Source organism: Rhea pennata, chromosome 3, assembly GCF_028389875.1.
Source record: "Rhea pennata isolate bPtePen1 chromosome 3, bPtePen1.pri, whole genome shotgun sequence".
NCBI classification, from domain to species: Eukaryota; Metazoa; Chordata; class Aves; order Rheiformes; family Rheidae; genus Rhea; species Rhea pennata.
In genome coordinates this window covers 30,176,158-30,198,328 of record NC_084665.1, presented here as the reverse complement: position 1 = coordinate 30,198,328, position 22,171 = coordinate 30,176,158, and the positions used below count along the sequence as shown (strand labels likewise).

The window sequence follows — 22,171 nt, the reverse complement described above, 5'->3', positions numbered from 1 at the left end:
TTCTCATCTTGTCCATGCTCAAAAGATTTTTGAGAGCACATTCAAACTGCAGTGCTGTGCTACCACCCTCCTTTTTCCTGGGGTATTGCGTATTAATGTTCCATCTGCCTTCTAAAAAGCATTCTCATTTCTACAACTGTAACCAAGTGTTTAACCTGCATCTCTTGTTCTTTTATTGGCCAAATCCTCTGCCTCCTGTTTAGCTACAAACACGCTAGTTTTATAAAACTGCTATGTACAATAGGCTTCACATTTTCACTGAGATAATAATTCAGCAGGTGAAGATGATGACAGAAGACTCACTTTAGTGAGGGGAAGGAAGGGAATAAAATGAAAAATTGTTTGAAATACCACTGCCAAAACAAATTCAGTATACAAATATACTCACAGTCTGATAATCCAGTGGCAAACATTGTGTGGCTCTTCCTCCTACAACTGTGTCTTAACATAAATGGATCCTATTTTTTTTGCAGTGGCAGTACCAAAGAGGCAGACTAATCAGTTAATTCATTTCAAACTTTAACCTTGAATAAGGAAACTTTAGGTGGCTTAAAATTAAAATTGAAATTTTGTGAAAAGGAACAAATTTCATTTTAAAATTCTGTAAATATTACAACTTGTAATTTTTCATGTAGCATTCAAAATTCACAAAGTAGAAAAAAATGAAATTGACTGACAGCTTCATAATTTAAGCTGCACGAAAGGCAAATCCTGAATTTCAGGGAGGAGCTGAGAAATAACACTCCCAATTATTTTAATGAGTATTAGTGATATAAAAGGGAAAGTAATACTTCCCTAAAGTGCTTCTTTAGCTATGAGTTCTAGGATAAGAGCACATAGGGACAGATTGTGCATATAGTGCCTTGATGCTGTTTGGATTTAATCAGTGATCATACAAGGACTTTTTAATTTGCATTTTGTGTATTTCTGCCATAAAGGACAGTAAAGACATGAATAGAGGAAGGAAGAGTTAATTGGGAAGGCAAGTTCTTTTTGCAATTCTGTGACTGCTGCTGTCCTTCATTATCTGAAGCTTTGCTGCATGATGTTTTCCAGAGAGACTCCAACTTGAATTGTTTTAAATTTCAGGGGTGGAGGAGAGCTAGGCCTTAGCTGGCACAAAGATGGATGTCAGCACAATAAACTTAAAGGCCTGCATGATCTTAAGGCTTGCATTATGCTGCTGCACAAACTAGGATTTTCTCAGCCAAAATATACAGCACTAGCAGCTGCCAGTGCTGGAGGAGTTCTTGCAGGAGCCCTGTGCAACACTGATCCAGAACTTATCAGAGCCGTGGTCTTACAGGTGAGGTGTTGCAGATCTCTTATGGAAAACAAGGTTGAACTGTATTTTCAGTTTCATTTCACCAGTTTCAGAATTGGAAACATTCCAATTCAAAATTCACATTTCTCATTTGTTTGAAAATACTTTGGCCTAGGTATTTGAGGTCCTGTGTCATGTTTGCCAACTTTTTTCTTTTTTTAAATAACTTTTAAGGCTCCTTTCCTAGATGTTCTAAATACAATGATGAAAACTCATCTCCCACTGACAATAGAAGAACAGGAAGAATGGGGAAATCCATTAGCAGATGAAAAAAGTATGAAGTATATCAAAAACTATTGTCCTTACCAGAATATTAAGCCACAGGTAAAATTGACCTTTCTTTATCAAATACTGCAGTAATAAAAGCATAGCAGTTTATAAGAAAATAGTGAAAAAAGTGGGTAACTGGAATTTTTCTAAATTGTATTTTACCCTTTCAGTGCTTTAAAATCCAGCACTTAAAAAGACTGTCTGAGCTGTTTATTTGTGCTAAAATGAATCATTAATACAAATAGAAATTATTTCAGTAATAATCTAGCATGGGGTCATGATGACTGTCAAAATTAACTAAACTCATTTTCTTAAATGATCAATTGCCTTCAAAAAGCTGTTTCAGTTACAGACAGCTAGGAAGTAATATATTTAATTATTGTATAACCAATCCCAACCCCTTTTCTTCCCTTCTGTGGAAGTTCCATTGTTCTACTGGGTTTTCCAGACTTCATTACAAGAGGAAGGAGGTATTTTCCACAAAGAAAACACCTTTCAAAGATAAACAATGAAATAAAAAAAGGAGCTATGGCTTTAATATTGTCACCTCAGAGGAAATTTTACTTTATTTGATGTGATGTGCTAGCTGTGTTACAGAGCTTCATTAAGTAGTACAATCTTGCTATATAAAACAACTACTTTGATATGTGTATTAAGAGTAAAAGTACATCTTAACTGCTGTTCTGACTGTTTAAGGTGAACCATTCCATGACTATTGCTCCTTTTCCTTTTGATAAGCTTCAGCAAGCAGATACGCATCAGCCCTGTAGAAGTGGGGAAAGGATTCATGTTTCTGTGTACCTGTTGCAAGTAGATGATTCCCCGTTATTGAACTGTCATTTTCAGACCAAAATATTTTTTCTAATTAAATTGAGGAGTAATATATATTTTTTTAGAAGCAGCTAATTATATAATAGTTATGCTTTAGATAAACCATAACAAATAGTGTGGTAAGATACATAGAGAAAAGTTTGTTTACTATCTTTATGGGAAAATCAGTTGTCAAGGGTTTTTTGTTTTTTTTTTTTTTTTTAATCTCAGCGTTATCCTTCAGTTTTTATCACAGCTTATGAAAGTGATCAGCGAATACCACTAACAGGAGTTTTAAGATATGTTCAGAAGCTTAGGAAGGCTGCAAGAGATCACGCCAGCAGAACAGAAGGGAAAGGTGAGAAAAATTATACAGATACCTGGAGTTAGTAAGTCAGAAGATCAGTAGTCATATAATTAAACACTACAGAGATCAACCCCTCTTCAAATGCATTCACTTGTACCATATAATTCAGTATCTAAATCTCTCAAGTAATTTTTGATATCTATAAAGAAAGATGAGACATGCAGTCATACTGACAAATGGATAAACTTCAGCTTCTAAGATATACTCTCCAGAGCCTTAAGAGACCCCATCAGTATTGTAGATCTTACTGAAAATAGTTAAATCAGTTTGTGTTAAACATTGACAAATCACAACATATTGACGAAACCCTCTGAGCTGAAAAAAATGAAGTCAGGGAGAAAATTACTGGGGATGGCTCTTCTGTAAGCTTTACTGTGTGGCTGCTGTCATAGATTCATAGAATTGGTAAGGTTGGAAGGGACCTCTGGAGATCATTTAGTCTAACCCTCAAGCCCATACAGGGATCTAACCCGTGACCTTGGCATTGTTAGCACCATACTGTAACCAACTGAGCTAAACCTGAACCCCACAGACAGGGCTAAGTGAACCCTTTTTGTCCGGCTACTGTTCTGGTTAGACTGCAGTTCTCAACAACACATTGGTAAAATCTTATTCTCCTGCTCTATAAAAAGCTCTTTTTCCCAGTTTACTGAAACTGCAGGTGATAGTCCCAGTTAGAATGGTAGTTGCGCCTAGGTATAGGTATTTTTATACCTGAGACTTAACACCATCTCTGGGACTGTTTCCAAGAAAAGCTGCCTTCAAGCCCTGTTATTTTGCAGTACCACCTGATCTGGGGAGAGGCTTTTACTATTGGGACCAAAATAGCTTGTGTATTAGCTTTTCTGCATTTCATTATGCCCCTTGTCTGCTGGCAGACCAATTGCAAAGGTTGAAAAGGGATAGCTGATGCTGCAGTTGCTGTTGCTGTTCAGAAAGGGAGAGCTTGTTTTTCCAAAGAGACTCAGAGAAAGAACCTACACACTAAACCTATAAACATTTTTCAAATATGTATTTAACAAATGCAGATAGTTCATCCAGCAAGCCACTGATTCGTTTTCTTTCCAAAGGAATGGCAGAAATTCCATCAAGACAGAAGGCAAAATTATCTACCCCTAAACACTCCACATCCCCACTTTACCTTTCCTTGTTCATTCAGTGTCTAGTGACCACCAGGTTTTTTGTTGTTTCAGGAAATTGGATCCCTAATATCATCTTAGACATCCAGGCAAAAGGCAGTCATTGTGATTCATCTTGGGAGGATTCACTAAATGAGGTATGCCCCCTTTATTACACACTTCTGTAATATGTAGGGGGTTTTCCTTTCAATTTATATTTAAGCCTCAGTAGTTCGTGCAGTCACTGCATGTATATTTTTAGTAATAAAAAAAAAACCAGCAACACTGCTAGAATTGAGATTGCTGTTGCTTATTTATAAATAAAAGCCAATGGCAGAGACAGATTATTGAACTTCACCATTCCTCAAATCTCAAAGTAGTTTTAAACCCCCATTGTAATGTTCTGAGAGCTTTGAATAAAAGGTTGAGCAGAAAGAACATTATTCCAGCTGAAAGCCTTGCATTATACAGTTAAGAGCTTAAAGTTGTCATATTGATTTTTCATTTACTTCCATCATCCTCATGAGAAAAAAAGATATTATGGGTTTGATCTTTACATTTTGGGATGCATGATCTGTACTTAAGATACAATGTTTGGTTCACACTTTCTACAAATGTGTATGCTAAGCATACTGCTTATCCTGCCCTCTTGTTATTGATGTCTCAGACTATCACAGTTGGACAGAGATCTTGTTCATTACTGTCAATTTTTACAATTCCCCAAAAATATCAAGTATGGCCATTTTTCTCCAAATTAAATCTTTAGGGAAAAGCCTTGTTTTGTTTAAGGGCAAGATACTGCTTAGCATCAACTTGGAAAGAAAGATTATAATAGCTGTACAAGAATTTGGAGGTTTATAGCTTTAAAAGTCTTACTGTTTTGTAATAAAATGTTTTCATTGTTTTAGACTGCAAGACACCTTGCTTTTCTGAACAAAGAACTTGATAAAGAATAAGGTACTATCTGCAACATTACATTACATCGAATCCTGCAAATAGCTGATTGATGTACACATTGACCACCTGAAAAACTTCAGGTCAGATTTGTATTTGTATGTAGAGTGGAAAGCTCTTCTTTCTTCTTGGATCCCTGCTTTCTGAGGATAAGCAAACCAGAAATTAAAAGACAAAGCTGTGTGTGGCATTGACTTATAAACATACAAACTGTTAAATTTTTCCTGTCAGATAGTACAGAAGTAGCCTCCTGCATTAGCCAGTTAATTCAGGACAGTTCTGTTCAAAGCAAGGAGTGCAGCACAGTACAAACAGAGCTGTAGTGCAAAACAGTTGGTGCTGAAAACTTGAGATGTGAAGAGATATACATTGTACAGGCAGCCATTCTGATCTAAGATTTCTGTTCCCAGAGAGAATTTTACACAAGGCAGTAAAACTGATTCATAGCTCAGTGATCTCTAAGCAAAGCAATCTTGCATAAAACAGCTGCATGTTGTTTTATTAAGGTAGATGCCTAGTGCACACCTACCATCAACAACTTGTACAAACTTCGGTAATGGAAAACTTATGTGGCCATAAGGTTCTCAGACAGAATCACAGAATGGTTGAGGTTGGAAGGGACCTCTGGAGATCATCTAGATGATCTCCAAGCATGGTCACTTAGCACATGTTAGACAGGGTTGCATCCAGGCAGATTTTGTATATCTCCAGAGAAGGAGATTCCACAACCTCCCTAGGCAACCTATTCCGGTGCTCTGTCACTCTCGCAGTAAAGAAGTTTTTCCTCATATTCAGACGGAGCTTCCTGTCTTTCAGTTTATGCCAATTGCCTCATTCTGTTGCTTGGCACCACTGAAAAGGGGTGGGAACAGATCCCATCCCATCCCCTTGACACTCTCCCCCCCCCCCAAGGTATTTATAAATGTTGATAAGATCCTCCCCCTCAGTCTTCTCTTCTCTAGGCTAAACAGGCGCAGCTCTCGCAGCCATTCCTCATAAGAGAGACGCTCCAGTCCTCTAATCATTCATGTCTCTCTAGTACTGGGGAGCTCAGAACTACTCCAGTTGCAGCCTCATCAGGGCTGAGTTGAGGGGCAGGATCATCTCCCTTGATCTGCTGGCAATGCTTTCTAATGCACTCCAGAATACCATTGGCCTTCCTGGCCACAAGGACACATTGCTGGCTCATGGTCAACTTGTTGTCCACCAGCACTCCCAAGTCTTTCTCTGAAGAGCTGCTTTCCAGCAGGTCAGCCTCCAGCCTCTATGGTGCATAGGGTTATTTCTCCCTAGATGCAGGACTCTGCACTTGCCACTTGCTTTTGTTGAACCTCATGAGGTTCCTCTCCGCTCAGCTCTCCAGCCTGTCCGGGTCTCTCTGAATGGCAGCACAGCCCTCAGGTGGATCAGCCACTCCTTCCAGCTTGGTATCATCAGCAAACTTGCTGAGAAGGCACTCAGTCCCCTCATCCAGGTCATTGATGAAGAAGTTGAGCCCTGGGGGATGCTACTAGCCACAGGTGTCCAGCTAGACTCCACACCACTGATGACGACTCTCTGAGCTCTGCCTTTCAGCCAGTTCTCAATCCACCTCACTGTCCACTCGTCTAACCCACACTTCCTGAACTCAGCTAGAAGGATGTTATGGGAGACAGTGTCAAGAGCATTGCTAAAATCAAGGCAGACAACATGCACTGCTCTCCCCTCATCTACCCAGCCAGTCACTCATGGAAGGTTATCAGATTGGTTAAGCACGATTTCCCCTTAGTGAATCCATGCTGACTACTCCTGATCACTTTCTTTTCCTCCATATGCTTGGAGATAACATCCGGCAGGAGCTGTTCCATCACCTTTCCAGGGATGGAGGTGAGGCTGAGCAGCCTGTAGTTTCCTCGGTCCTCCTTCTTGCCCTTCTTGAAGACTGGAGTGACATTGGCTTTCTTCCAGTCCTCAGGCACCTCTCCAGTTCTCCCAGACCTTTCAAAGATGATGGAGAGCAGCCTGGCAGTAACATCTACCAGCTCCCTCAGTACTCATGGGTGCAGCCCATCCGGGCCCATGGATTTGTGGATATCAGGTTTACCTAAATGATCTCTAACCCGATCCTCCTCAACAAAAGGAAAGTTCCTTTCTCCAGACTTTCTTCCTTCCCTCCAGGCTCTGGGATTCCTGAGGGCTGCCCTTAGCAGTGAGACTGAAGCAGAGAAGGCATTCAGTAATTTTGCCTTCTCTGTATCCCTTGTCACCAGGGCCCCCACCCCATTCAGCCTCTTGTTGCTGACGTATTTGAAGCAGCACTTCTTGTTGTCCTTGACCTCCCTTGCCAGATTTAATTCCAAATGGGCCTTAGCCTTCCTCATCGCATCCCTACATACTCTGACCATGTCTTATATTCCTCTTAAGTGGCCTGTCCCCAAAACAGACCCTGTCCTTCCTTTGTATCACAGAAGCCACTAATGTAGGTGCACTAAAAGCAAATCAAAACACACAAATGAGTGGGACATTCAGCAGAGTTGTTTCAGTTGCTTCTGAACTGCAACAGACATATACACACTTTAACTCCAGCCTTCGAGTAGAAAAAGAAAAATATAAGCATGCGAATGTATTCTAATTCAGCATCGGGGGGGGGGGGAGATCCATTGGAAATTCAGTCTTGAGAGCAGTCAGACATCCTTAGCCAGTTTTTGTTTTTTTTCATACTAACTTGAGGGTATTCAGAGCTGCCAGGAGAGTTAAACCATCAAGACTTTTACATATTAGTCTTACTAGCTTTTACTTATTTTAACAAATCCAGGACCACCCCTTTGTAAAACTCATAGTAAAGCTACAAAATTAAGAAGAAATACAAAAAAGAAAATACAAGAAAAAACTAAATACCAGGAATTGTAAGAAGCAGCAACCAGGAGCCAACTGTTTTGTTGCCCTCACACAAAAACACATACTTCAACAGGCTGCTTTATTAGGACTGGATTACTTTTCTTCTCCACAGTCTCTATGGGAGACTCTAGCCTGTGATCTTTGCTCATACAGTACTTTTTCCTTTTCATCACCAACACAGGTACAAGACAGTTAGGTATCAAATTTATTTTCTAGGCTGTTTATTTTACACACAAAGGAAGTTTGAAAAGCCACTGAAAATTCTAATATTCCACTAACATTTCAACGTCTTCTAAATTAATATGAGAGCTTGGTTATTCTACTCTTGCACTTAACAGTTCACATAGAGTAAATTGAAGGCACTGGAATAACATGCTTTCTCTGCTACAAAACAATTTTCTTGAAAAGCTTCCATAGTATGAACAGGCGTTTCTGTTTTATATTCAAGGACCAGGCCTTCTCCCATTTCAGTTTTAATTCTTTCGGTATTGACAGCTTTACCAGTATTGCTAAAATTAGTACTTAGTCTTATAAAAGCTTCAGATGGGAGGTTAGGAACTATAGCTTTCAGGTCTATAGTTGATTCCTGCCCAAAATTGAGAACCATCATAAAGACTCTGTCTAACCCATCTAACTCCCTCACATACACAAAAACATTACTGTCATTCCAGATGTAGCACATCCAGCCCCGCTGAATGGGTAGCTCACTGCTGCGAAGTGAAGTTAGCTCTCTATACAAATTCAGGCTCGAGTTGGACGAAGTCTTCTGTATCTGCAACAAAATCATCACAGCCATTAACAGGGTTGTTTCTTTCCACTGGATATTGAAAACACTATCTACACAGTCCGTTTAGAGCATACCTACTGGAGTGCAGTTTTGACAACTACATCTCTTCAACTTTGTCTGCTAATTTCACTGAAAAAGTGTTTGTGCTCATGCTCTGCCTTAAGATTTGGGTAGTGACAGAGACAGAGGCAGGCCAAGACAGACACTTTCATTGACACTGCTTCTTCCCCCAAACTGACCCTTACAGTATTGTTTATTCGGCAGAAAGCCACAGTGCTCCCAAAGACTTGATACTGAACCTTTCTCACCGAGTCTGATCTGCTGAACTCACAGGATTTATTTCAGATGTCTGGGACTGGTCAGCACTGTAGATCAGTAAAGTGTTTGATCCACTAGTCAGTTGCCTTGAATTTTTTTTATTATTATTTTCTTATGTTAGAGATGGTCTATGCTAGTTTCTTGTTGCAAGGACAGTGCTTTCTATATTATTATAAATGAAAAAAGACAAAATTTCAATTTAATATTAAAATCATTAAAGATTGTTAAAGAATCAAATCGCCACATCTACCATATAACTGCAGTTGTTTTGCTTAAATGAATACAGATGAGGTAGACTCCTTGCTGCAACGATTTCCTTTTCTAATAAAATTGTTAGGATTCAGTGCCTTTTTATTGTCCTCCCTTGGGTTTTTATTAGCTACTCTGCCAATTCCCACTAAGTAAAAGAAAGCAGAGCAAAACAGATCCATTTATTAAAATATTTTTAGTCTATTGGTTTGTCACACATATAAATACCTACTTCAACATTTACACTTTGATAGTCAGAGTTAACAGGTAACCAGCTACTGTTGCCTTCAGTAAAGCCAGCATTAAATTTGCCATCCCACTGCATGGGAGATTTTTCTGGAAAGGTCACCTAAAAAAATATATATATATAAAGTGATGTTAGCGTCATTACCAAAAAGTTACTTCATTTGTTTATATTGAAAACTCATCCATTAAACTGAATGTCCTCAAATCTTCCACACCATCACCACCTTATTTATTGTTTGTTTCCTTAAATTAAGATCTACCAAGGAGTATGTAATCCTGCTCCAAATCTAAAGAGAGATGATGAGAAAACAAGAATATTGTCGGTCACTGAAATGAAGGAGAAGAATAGACGGTTATGCCTATAGCACTGCTAGCCAAAACGTTGAATTCATAAGTGAATCTACTAGAGCTGCGTCCTCTTGCTAGAGGTGGTGGGATAAAAGTTTGATGACAACTACGATATTCCAGTAAATACCTAAATATGCAGTTACTGAAAATACACGGCAATGAGTCCTAGGGAAGCTGTGCTGTAGCAGTAACAATGTCCAATTAGTAAACACTGTTCAGTGTCTGTTCTTTTATAACTATTACCCCTTTCACTTCAGATATGATTTAAGCTTGTTTTTGCAAGAGGAACAATTTGAACAGCATTATTTATGTTTGAAAGATAAAAAAAAAAAATTACAACTGTGGGAAAGTGCAAGAACTTGAAAAACAGTTTTTAGCTGGTTAAGAAATGTCGATATAAGAAGTCTGAAGTTCTCATTTTGAGCAGTTCAGAAAAATTTTGAAAAGTCTTCCTCATTTTTATTGAGGAGCTTGCCAAAAGATCTGGCATTTAATAATTTAATGATATCAGAGAGCATAAAATATTTTGCACATACTTTGACTGTTTGTTTTCTGTGAAAATTGTTTTTTGTATAAAGGGCACTTTCCAATACAATCTGTCAGAACAGCAGCTCAACAAAAGAAGTTGTCACTTCACTTTGTAACAGTGTAAATAATGGGTTTCTCCCTTTAGTGTATTCTGAAAAGCAGGAAAAAAATAAATCTTAAGTCTTCAACACTGGTAATGCTCCCTTTCATCTTTACCTCTTCTAGTTTTTCTTGAGTTTCAAATACCAGGGCTACAAACTATACCCTGAGCAAACACTCTCTTTCTAAGACAACTATTAATCAGGGATTCTTCCTCTCCAGATTGAATAAAGAGTGATTTTGCTTAGTTACAAAGCTCTTAACCACAGGATAGCCACCAAGAGAGAAAAACAAGGCAGAGGGTGGGGGGAAGCCACTTTCTGAATCAGAGTCCCATTCTGTCAGCAATAATCAGTAGTAATAAGAAAATACAGGAGATATTTTGACCAAGTTGTTTTTCAGAGAAAGAGACGGTTTTCCTAAAGCAGAAAATCATTTCATCAGTTTGAATCAGATGAACCTGGAGATGATCCTGCACTCCTGCAAAAGCCTCTTTCCCTTTGGTACCAAACTAGCTGGTAAACTCATCAGAGGCTGCCTCATTCCATAAAAGCGACTTTCCACAGTGAAAACAGAACCTCTCATCAGACCATGTCCTTGTGCTCTTAAACAGAGTTTCAAGAGGCAGAACTGAGCTCTTCCCTTCCAGGCCTTTCCTTTTCCATTCATGCCAGTAATCCTTTGCCAAAGGGAGAAAACAGTGGTCAGATATGGTCGTAGAGGAGACAAGAAACAACAGGAGGAGAACACAAAAACTGAGAGTTATGCAAGTCAGCCCAGTACAAAAGGCACAGCAGTTTTGTTTTCATCCCTTGCCTTTGAATGGTCTGAATTCTGACTACTTCTGTAATCTAACAAATACAAAATTCCTGCTCTGTGTTGCAACTAACCATGATCAAATGAGGCTGCAGGCTCCTAGGCTCAGGTACCTAAACATTTTATAGAAAGGGATCTAAATGGCAAGTCAAAAATCCTGTGTGACAAACAAAAGCCATCAGGACATGCTAAGCAGTGGCTTGTCTGTACATCCACCCCTTCCTGGAAACCTCTTCAAAGCCTGGGCAGCTTAAAAAAGACCTCTGTCTAAGCCACAGTCCTTTTGCAAAGTCAGAGCTGAGCAGTCTCCAGGAATCAGTGGCTGTAGCTATGCTCTCAAACAACAGGCTTCCTTTAAAACATATAGAGAGATCGTACTTAGTTAATCAAACAAAAGTTACTATATTTCTGAAAGTTCTGTCACTCAGAAGTGAATAACAACAGGAACAGAGTTCATGAGCTCTTCACTTACCTCTTCTGATGCAGTATTTTCCATTCCTATTTCTTCACCATAGTAAGTTATAGGAGTACCAGGAAGGGTTAAAAGCAGCATGTTTATAACATTGACGTACTCCTTTCCAATACGAGATGAAATCCGAGCGCTGTTAGGGTTTCCAACCTAAAGAAAACACAATTTAGTTAAACATATAAGATTCAAAGTAAATGTGAAACTAGTTTGAGACAAAAAACATCCATCCATTCCAGGTCAAATACCATTCATATACATCAAAATGAACAGAAAACGAATCCATTTAAACTGCCATATCTTCACATTGCCACATTAGATAATTGCAGCCTATCTTCCCTTGTAAAATGACATACACTAAAAATCACTGTATCTAGATAAGTAACTCCAAAGAGTGTGTGTTGGCCAAACGCATGCATAATCAAATTCCATAGTTACATTACTGTTACTATCACCTGTAAGTGATAACAACAAGAGACTGCCCTATCAGCACCATTTTGAGAAAAGGACCTTACCACTTAAGCAATGTGTCATAGTGTTACCTACTTTACAAAGCTAATAGTTTTTTCTTTTGTTTCACCTCCAGGCCTGTGAGTGCAATTATCTTTACTTTGGTGTCGGTATAAACTTCCACCCAAAATAATTTCAAATGCAGAAGGTAGAAACTCTGCCAGCACCACAGCAGGCAGAAGTGAGGGAAGATGATAAATCAGCCAACAGAGACTTCCTTAATACAGCTTCTCCCCAGTTACCGTTCTCCATGAATTCTGCCACTGCTGTGTGGAAGAGGTGCTTCTTTGCAGAAGAGAACTGCCCTTACACTGCAGCTGTGAAAAAGCTTGCAGCCGCCAGGGGAAGTGCCTTAAAAGTAGGCACATTTGAGTAATTTGGATTGAAACAAAAATGAAACAAAAAACACGCATTCAATGTAGGAAGGGATACGATGAGCCATGCAGTGGCTGCAACCCGCCGTGGTCTATGTATGGGCTTGCAGCCTCTCTAAAAGGCGTAACAGAGTGGAAAGCTCCTTCTAACATGCTCGTGGGAATTTTGCCCCATCTTTCTTCTAGAAGGACTGCCTTGAGGATATAAAAAAAAATGAGAATCAAGTTTGAAATGTAAACAGACCTGTTTCCACATTGCTTTGACATAAGTGACCAAAGCCTGTAGTTTCTGTGAATTGTTCATAGCTGATCTCTCTCACGTGTCCTACACATATTTTATAGCATGTATCAGCAAGGTTTTAAAGTTACTGTCCTCCGCTGTCTGCTCTGTTCTTTTCTGTCCTGAGGAGGTCTCCAGAACCCATTGCACTCAGCCAGTTTATGGCTGAAGATAATTATACAAATCCCATCTTCACTGGCATTTTCAGTTAAAGCCCCCTCCTAGGTTGGGGACACTGAGGAAGAGGCATGATCAAACACTCCCTCATGTCAGCCTTGCAAGGGTGCTGCAACCATTCCTGAAGGGCAGGATAGACAACTAGGGCAACTAATTGTCATGACAACTGCTGCACCTAGAGCAGCAAAATCTTATACAGTTATCAGTTACAGCTCAGCTATGAACTCAGATTGCCGCTGATGCTGCTGAAATCCATGTGGCAAAGGGGAGGTTTCCTATCATCTCTGCTACAAACAGACCCTTCCTAGAAGGTCTTACCGCCCAGTTTGGCCATTTTCCTTCAGGCATGCTTTTGATCCACAAGTTGACAGCTTCAAAAATACTGTTACCCGATAGATATTTCAAGTTAATTAGGTAGAAATTGAAGGGAAAATCCGTTTCTTGGACAAAAGATGTTCCATAATACATCATCGTTGCTTCAGTGTCTTCCTTGTCATCAGCATCAGAACTCATAAACCTACAAGAAGTGCACAGGTACCTTTTTTAGCTCGTTCCTAATTTGTACAGAGTTGAAGGAAGCTAGCTAGGAATGGTGCTAAACATACTTTGAAAATAACAGAGCTTTGGCTGATGTCTGCTCCTCACACCCAAGGATTAGAGAAACTTGCATTTTGTAAAGCTGACAATATTAAGGGGAGACATTTCTTGTAGATTTTTTCCTCAAAAATTGCCAAGAGCCAAAAAAAAAAAAAAAAAAAAAAAAAAAAAAAAAAAAAAAGTCAAGAATCTGATTTAAGGATTATTTTTTCAAAACCATACCCACATAACTCCATTTTAACAACTTGAGACTATGTATCTGACATGAATGTATTATTAATACTACACAATAAATAAACCTCCTGGGATTTAATTACAGTGGTACTGCAGTCCCAATGGTTGCACGTTCTGCTTACTCTTATGCAGCCCAGATGCATACTAGAGATATCTGGGCCAATTCACTGCACTCTTCCTTCCCTCGCATGTTAGGGAGGAGATAGTATGCCTATGCACTGCTGTTTGCATTTGATGAAGAAAATACTGTACGTATTTTGTGGCATGTGTTTTTTTTAAAAAAAATATTTCTGATGAGAGGGTGATGAACAGGAAAAAATCATTAGCCATAATAATCATTACCTGTATCGGCCAGGTTCACTGCTGAATTGATCCATGGTGTGGCGGAAGCTACGGAGGATATCATGCATACCAACTTGTGTGGTTGTGTAGTCATGGTAGAGCTGGGAATAGGCTGTGATATCCTCCTTAAAGACCAAGACAATATTCCCAATTAGCCCGCCAACATTTTACAGTTCTGAATCACTCCAAATTCCTGTTCTTTTCAGGGTGCAATGCATGAGTCCAAATAATTTTAACTAAAATGAGTTTAGCACACCAAGGCAGCAGTGAGATAGCTCATACTTTAAGTGCTGAGACATCAATTTGGTAATTTCTTCTCTGGAAGAAAAAAGAGCCATATCTCAGTATATCCCATGAAAACCCACTCGCTTGCTAGCTTAACTCACTGGCTAATGTACTAAGAGAAGTTAGAATTATTTCCAGCGAAAGCACCTCACTTTCTGATTACAAAAAGTTACTTCTACAATACTAGCAGCACAGATCTGAATTGCACTTGGGTAACTCTTCACTGAGAGATACCATAGCACTGGGAGAGGAGGGCTGGTTCTTTTGGAAGCTGTCCAGCAAAACCAAGGATCCACTCTCAGCACTGACCCACAGACCCCGTTCGCCGCTGCGGGCACAGTAGATGCTGTGGTGACACACCAGCTTGGAAACTGGGAGAATGTTGTGGTAACTTTCGGAGGCAAGATTTGTCTAGCTGATCGCTTCCATGCCAGCTCCGCAGTGGAACTGTCTTAGCGCTGGTGCTATCGGCTGACACCATCAGGTTCACAATCTCCGTAAAGGCAAATAGCGGGAATACCAGATTTCACGCTTCTGAACGTGTCATCCACCTGTCATTGTAGCATATTGCCAAGATGAGGTATTTTGTTTTTCAGGTTCCTACTAGCAACTTAGAGGAAGTACGTGCTAGTGACCGCTCTGGGAGCTCAAGTTTGCGACAGAGTTTTGAACTTACCTACTGTAACAAAGTCAACTGATAAACCATTAAAACTCAAAACCCAGGTCTTACTATACAGAAAAAAAAAAAAAAAACTAAATATTTCAGGCAGAAAACTCAAATCAACCATATCAGAACAGAAGTCAGGATTCTCCTCCCACCTGCTGTGTTCCTGCAGGCAGGGCCCCGCTCGCAGTGCTCTTGCTCCCCTACAGCCCCAGACCAGACCAGAGCAAGCAAGTCCCTAAACATGCTCCTGCCACAGAAAGCCTGCAAGCAGCCTCCTTTCCCAGGGGGCACCTCACTCACTCTTCTTAAAGCCACAGTTAAGAAGGAAAGCAGTGAAAACTATCTGCCCTAAGTGGGAGAAGAAAAAAGAAAAAAACAGAAAATATACATTACTGGATTCTGGGACTTGTTCACTTGAGGCTCATTTCTTAGATGTGTTGCTTCTAGAAGAAATTTAACAGTGCTGAAACTAAATCCATCAATTCCTTTGCCAAGCCAAAATTTGATAATATCCTAGGCAAAAATAAAAGTTGAGAATTCCAAGTGAGCCAATCCCATTTGAAATACGTTCAGTTTTCTTTTTAAGTAGTATATACTTACTAGGAGGTATTAATACTTCAAATGTTACTAAGAATTACTAAGTGAGATGTATTGAATTAGAATTAACATCTAAATGGAGCGTGTCTTACTATTTCATCCACTATTAAAAAAAAAAAAAAAAAAAAAAAAAAAAAGACAAGTCTAACTTCTCCCTTAAATTCAGGAGACCAAAAGTCAAGCTCACTAAAAGTCATTCAAAAAATTAGCCATCAACATTGAAAATATGTGCAATGGCAGGAAAAAGGGCGAGTGGAAAGATGGTGTTTAGGGAAGTGTCTCTGATGTAGAGGTTACTAGGGGAGTTTTTCAAGGATCAGTCTCAAGGCCAGTCTCATTTCATGCTTTCATTAACAAATATGACCAGAAGCATTTTATTTCATTTCTTAACACACTGACAACACCCCCAGTGAGGGCAGAGTCCCCCTAAAGAGAGGCAGTGACACAGTCACACTAGAGTTGGGCAGCCTGAAAGACTACCACCAAAGAAATGCACCAAAATTCAGTAATACAAAGTACCAAACGCTTAGGGCTAAACTCAAAGCCTTCCTCTGTAAGCTGGCAGATACAGGGAGGAGAACAGTGCAGCTGTACTGCCACACGGGGTATGTACGACTTGGGGGAGGGGGGGGAGAAGCATTCGTGTCAGACTCGCCAGATTCAGGACAACTTCCAGAATTTTAATGAATTCTGCAAGGTCTGCTGGGAGACTTGCAACACAGTCTCTCTCCTCTATAAAGTTGTCAGATATGTAGATAGACCAAAACTCTTAATTCTTGCTTATCTACAAGTAAAGGTATTCCTTTTAATTGCCTCACATGAAGAGGCAAACATCTCCTTGATAAAGCTAGGCATCCTCAGCTCACAGTTGACTGGCTAATTAACAGCTCCTTGTGTCAACAAGGAGTAAAATTGCTGTCCCCTCGGGTGATTCAGATGTATTTCAGCACAAGCTTTGGAGCAAGAGACAGTGTTCCACATTGGTCCTTCCAGTAATTGCTGTGCTTGGTACAACATCCAAATGCAATAAATGCCTTCATTTATTTCATTTATTCCCTGCTAGCTCCTGATGGAGACTAGACCAATGGCAAATAACTGCTTTGAGGAAGCAGTGGTCTTAGACTACTTGACTACCAGCATCCATCTTCAAAGCAAGTAACAACAGTCCTAGGACACAGAAGGGGGAAGTATTTATGCCATTGTACAAGATTCTGCCCAGATATCTTCTCTGGTTAAGTTTGTTTAATTCTGGCTATTGGCATTTGTGGAAAAAACCTGCCCTATTTAACCTAGCAAAACAAAAGCTGAAGGGGGATGTTATCAGAGCTGAAAAACAAAGAAGCATAGGCATGAGTGGGAAAACTATGTAAGCTGAAGGACAAGTTTGGTTCATAGAGAACTACATATAAACTGTGAATAAGGTTAGGCTGAGGAGTAGAAGGCTCCAACAACATCAGTGTAAAGAAATGTTAAAATAACCTTTTAATGAGAAGAGGAAGGGAACTCTTTTTCAGATACAATATCCTAGTCCAAAAGCCTATCAAGATCTTGCCAGGTGCTTGTGAGAGCAGGGGACTTAAGCCAGCAAAGGGGCACCTTTCTAGACCTACCGAGGGTCAACGCTGCAACAACTCCCACTGCCAGTGCTTAAGGCCAATTTTATTTGGGATTTTTTTGTTTGATTGGTTTGAGTTTGTTTGTTTGTTTTTTTTTTAATTAAGACAACTTGAAGCAAGATAGCTGGATGCATTATAAGATAATGCTTGAATTTTTCTTATACACTTAATGTTTGTCTAGACACTTCAATCTTTCAATTGTTTGCACAGGCTGTAATCCTTGGATTAAGTTCCAACTAGACTGTCGCTTGTGTAACACAAAATAACCAAATCAAGTGTAGAAGGGGCTGCCTCGCTACTGGAGCGGCAGTAGTAGTCTCTCTCTGGGCAGAGTGTAGTGCACCATATAGCGCAGCGCATACTTACATGGATTTCCTGTTGGACAGCAGGGTTGTGAAAATTTAAGTCTGGCTGTTCTTTCCCAAACTGATGAAAATAACACTGCTTTCTCACATCGTCGAGCTGCCAGCTTGAATTCCCATAGACACTCACCTGTTCGTATGAGAGGGGAGGGAAATCAGAACTCAAGTAATTTAAAAAACATTTACTTGCATGCATGCTTTAAGATATGGCATGTTACAAGCATAAAATAAAGCATAAAGTGCTTAATTAAGGGACTAAATTTTGAATTGATGCTTATTTATTTTTCATACTTCCTTTTTCTGGTTAGTTGCTTTCAATTTCAGTTGTGCTTTGCCACAATGGTGCACACAGCCTGTAGATGCTTATGGATTTTGTGATCACTTTTTTTAAAATGGACTTTCACTAGGAATTATTAGGGATAGAAGGAGAAACATGGGTGGGAAGATTTTCTTAAAGCTATTATTAAAAACAGCTTTCAGTTTCTGCAGTCTGCTATCATCCCTGTGAAGCTCCAAACAACAGTCAATATTTTCAAATGTTAAATTTATCATTTCATTGAGAAAGACTCCAGAAACTAAAGGTAACTCTTATGACTCTAGTTAAGTTAAAAAAAGAAAACAAAAATTGAGGCTGGCTATGACAAAACATGCCACAGCTCTGTTAACTCCAGCTCAAGCTGTTAAAACACACAAATTCCTCTCATACACACATCAGTTTAGTTTCCCAACAGATACACAGGCAGATTTTACTGTTTTCACCAGAGGGCAGGAAATGGGCAACGCAGTTCCTGGCCTGTTCACCTTCTGGAAAAGGGGGGAAAAGCCACCGCCACGCTGGTCTGCCTCCCTCCGCACCAGCTGCGACTCGAGCAAGGCTAAGAGGAAGCCTCCAGAGCAGCGTGCCTGGTCGCCAAAGGTGGGGACTGAGCGACTCGTGCACAATTACTCCTTTGGCTTTTATAAAGTGAAGACTTAACAGCCTTCTGTTTTTTTTTTTTTTTTTTTTTTTTTTTTTTGTTATTTATTTACTTATTTTTAATCTGTCTGAAGTAGGAACCCTGCACCCTTTGCTGGTTTAAACCTTTATGCACCCAAGCTCATTTAGTATCTTCTGCTTGTACCTCTGAAGAACCACGTATAGCCTAGCCTAGGTTGGGACCTAGTTACAGCGGTTTTTCTTGCATTGTAGCAACCTGCAAACCAGTTTGTGATGCACAGGAGTCCTCTCCCGTATTTACCCAGTTGTTTGGAGGAGCGACGGAGCCGCCAGCCTGCGCGCAGTCGTGCCACACGTAGTAGTCGGTGTACTTTCCCGTCCGATTGCGACTCAGCTGAAACCATCTGTGTTTGTCACTCGTGTGGTTTGGTATTAAATCCATTATCACCTTCAACCCTTGCAGATCACACCAGGAGAAAGATTGAATTCAGCATCTTAAGGCAAAGCTCACATTTTTTATGGCGGCACTCCGGGCGCTTCCCCGAAGTGGGGTTTAGACGCGAGGGGACAGAGGGCGCGCAGCTCTCTGCGCTAGCACAGCGCTGGGGACGGGCGAACACACACAGAGAGACAAGCCGCTCTGGACTACAGTCCTAACCAACACAGCCATGTTTCGGGGACTGGCAAACCATCTGCCATTCAGCCCCTCAGAGAGGAGACACGTGAGCAAACCCTTGGTCCAAGGCACAGAGGCACCAACCAAGGACGCGACTGCAGGAAGGAAACACGAGCCCCCTCCCACGCTCGTAGCTGCCTTCCTGCACTCTCCAGAAAGCAGCCGCCGGTAATAAACTTCCAAGTCCGAAAGGAGCACGTCTCCAAACACGGATGCGCCAGGGCGTATGGGTGATCTGTCACCCGCCGCCCCGGCCACCCTCGCAGGGGACCGTGCCCTGCCGAGGCAGCAGCAGGCTGCCACCGCAGGGCTCGTGCTGCCGGGCAGTTAACGTGTCCCTGCCGCTGGTGCCTCCGCTTGCTGCTGCTCAGCGAGGAAATGGCCAGAGGCACACGTTTAAATGCCGGATCCTAACACCTAATGCTACACGGTACTACTTTTATACGTGCATTTCTTTTAAATAGATTTATTTTCATTGTAGCTGCAGTTTACCTCTATCGTGTATAGCTGCAAGCAGGTTCTCAAAATCACTCATTGACCCAAACATGGGGTCAATGTCATAGAAATCTTCAGCACCATATCCCAGGTCTTTTAAGGGGGACTTATAGAAAGAGGTGAGCCAGATGGTTTTTATATTCAAATACGTGATATAGTCCAGTTTCTCCTGGATACCTATTTAAAAGAAAAGGACATTATCTGTTTATAGAAGACAAATTATTTTTGTTGAAAAAAGTTTGCCATGGGCTCTTGAAGATGGAACATGAATCTTTTTTATATATAACCATCCGCTATTTTCCCTGAGCTTAGATAGCCTGACAGTCTTGAAACTTCTTCGAGGGGAGCATGAAATCACAGATGGAAGCCATTCAAAGCCACTTGTAAGGATAATAAAGCAGGAATTTAAAAATATCAGATCCAAGCAGCTTGCAGTTTGTATTATAAGAATATTTATAATGTCAGTTATTAAATGAAATTTAACATTTATTTCTGAAAAACAGACTCCAGTATTTCATTAAAATACAGCAATTGGATTACTTTCCCATTTCAAGGATGTCAATTAATCATCAGAGTACATAAAGGTAAGACCTTTATGATATAAAAAAAGCATTACGAGCTTTTATTTTTCGGTAAATTGAAAGTCTCATATCTTCCTTATACGTTACTACTGAGGTTTAACTACAGAAACTTCTTTTTCACTTCTTAGAAGAGGATATTCCACTCTAGCGCTTTTCTGTTTACTCTTCTTACCATAGTATTGAACCTTCTCCTTCTGAAGCATGCACATGACACTGCCACACTCCGTCTCAGCTAAGTTACTGATACTTGGCATTGCCTGTTGGTATCAGGCGCCTTCTCAGTGCAGTCAGAAGAGCTCAAAAACCCCACAGCTCTGAACCAAAATAAAAGTATGCATCTCTCTCTACTCTTACTTGGCTAGTTTGATTTTTCTCACTATTTTTTATAGAGAGACAGCCAAACCAGCACAACAAAGCATTCAACACCGCACAGTCTCGACCTCCGTTTCGCAGAGAGATTTTGCTTTGATTGCAGTTGTGCTGCCGACTTCCCTGGGCCCCACCTCCGAGCATTCATTCCAGCTGCAGGCTTAGACTTAACAAACTCAGCAACAAGCTCCTAATGGGATCCGTTCGTGACAACGGGAGCTCACATCAACGATGAGTCTTACTCTCCTCTCCAGTCGGGCAGCTTTCTCTATTGGACTGTGTGTATATATATACATACACATATAAAATACACACATGCACACCCTCACACCTATCTATCTACGTAGACAGGCTACAAACACATACACAGTCAGCACACAAACAAGCGGCATCCAGCTCTGCATGTAAAAAACAAATTTACCCACCTTTCAGATCACCATTCCCATCCATGTCACTATCCTTAAAAGAACGAGGATAGATCTGGTAAATCGGACTGGCTTGCCACCAGTCAAGGCACTTGGGAGACAGAACAACAATTGCGATGGTAGCACACACCAGCAGGACCGTGGAGGCAATTATGAGCCAGAAGAGAATCTCTCTGGTGACTCTGTACCGGGCTTGACTGGAGAACTTCAGCAAGACTTCCTTTGGCATCCCAGCATAGGGCTCCAAAGCTGGCTCCTCCGGAGCCACAGGGTTCACACCAACAACACAGGTTTTGGGGATTTCTTCTCGGCTACTGGCATTGGTCTCCTTCTCGTCGAAACTCTCATTCTGAACAAATCCGTTGTTCTCCCTACCTCCTTTCTCGCTCAGCTCCATAGGAAAGCTCTTAGCTTCCTCGTCACCCATTTTAAGTGGTATGTCTTGTCCTGGGGAATCTTGCTGCAGCAAGGAAGGGTGCCAAAATACCTTTGTTCGGTGAAATGAGAAGCAGTGCAATTAGCATCTGGGTTTATAAATAATCCCGACCAACTGGTCAAAGTTCAGAAGAGACGAAAGGGCAAAGTGCTCCTGTTCTTCTGCATAATAAGCATCTCCAGCAAGATAGCAAACACAATTGCATCGCTGTCTTCCCGAAAGGCAGGCTTATTTCTTGTGCCAACTGAGCAGAGTTATGTTCGCTGTTACTCTCTCCAACATACTAAATTTGTCTTGCTTTTGACAGCAGTGGAAAAATTTCAGTTTTTAAACCAATAAAAAATTAATATAATACACAACTTTCCAGACTGGTCATGGTTTCTTCTGCCTAATAAAATAAGAACAACATTAATGAGAATTTAAATACGAACAGCAAGAACAAGGTGTTGACAGTTTCTGGCCCAGAAGCAAAATACAAAATAAAAGATACAAAAGCCTGTACACTTGGTTTTTCACAACTTAGAAAAACAAACCCCAAAAAACTCTAACTCAAACCCAACCCACCCACAGTTGTTAAGCGGTAACAACGAAAAGACACATACCGATCCTGCAATTCACTGCACCCAGTGCTGCA

The 22,171-nt window shown here is 40.5% G+C and overlaps 2 protein-coding genes across 7 annotated transcripts in view; one reads left to right on the top strand and one right to left on the bottom strand.

Annotated features, from left to right (window-relative positions):
• PREPL (prolyl endopeptidase like) overlaps nucleotides 1-15,737 on the top strand; it is a 31,684-nt gene extending 15,947 nt beyond the window's left edge. For 3 of the 6 annotated variants that reach the window (XM_062571917.1, XM_062571916.1, XM_062571918.1), the window contains 5 exons: nucleotides 1,090-1,306; nucleotides 1,499-1,648; nucleotides 2,636-2,762; nucleotides 3,965-4,047; nucleotides 4,798-10,389. In XM_062571917.1, the coding sequence (XP_062427901.1) occupies nucleotides 1,090-1,306; nucleotides 1,499-1,648; nucleotides 2,636-2,762; nucleotides 3,965-4,047; nucleotides 4,798-4,845 (625 nt within the window). In that variant the 3' untranslated portion in view covers nucleotides 4,846-10,389. Of the gene's footprint in view, nucleotides 1-1,089; nucleotides 1,307-1,498; nucleotides 1,649-2,635; nucleotides 2,763-3,964; nucleotides 4,048-4,797; nucleotides 10,390-14,972 lie in introns of those variants that run through there. The other 3 variants (XR_009957867.1, XR_009957868.1, XR_009957869.1) reach the window with 3 other exon arrangements.
• On the bottom strand, nucleotides 7,916-21,616 carry SLC3A1 (solute carrier family 3 member 1). Its single transcript, XM_062571919.1, has 10 exons — nucleotides 21,102-21,616; nucleotides 19,724-19,903; nucleotides 18,857-19,011; nucleotides 17,623-17,748; nucleotides 15,437-15,556; nucleotides 14,092-14,216; nucleotides 13,237-13,435; nucleotides 11,584-11,730; nucleotides 9,307-9,423; nucleotides 7,916-8,492 (listed from the first exon to the last, which is right to left on the bottom strand). Exons 1-10 carry the CDS (start codon nucleotides 21,526-21,528, stop codon nucleotides 8,052-8,054), a joined length of 2,037 nt encoding a protein of 678 aa, XP_062427903.1. The 5' UTR covers nucleotides 21,529-21,616; the 3' UTR covers nucleotides 7,916-8,051.
• Between the last annotated feature and the right edge of the window lie 555 nt (nucleotides 21,617-22,171).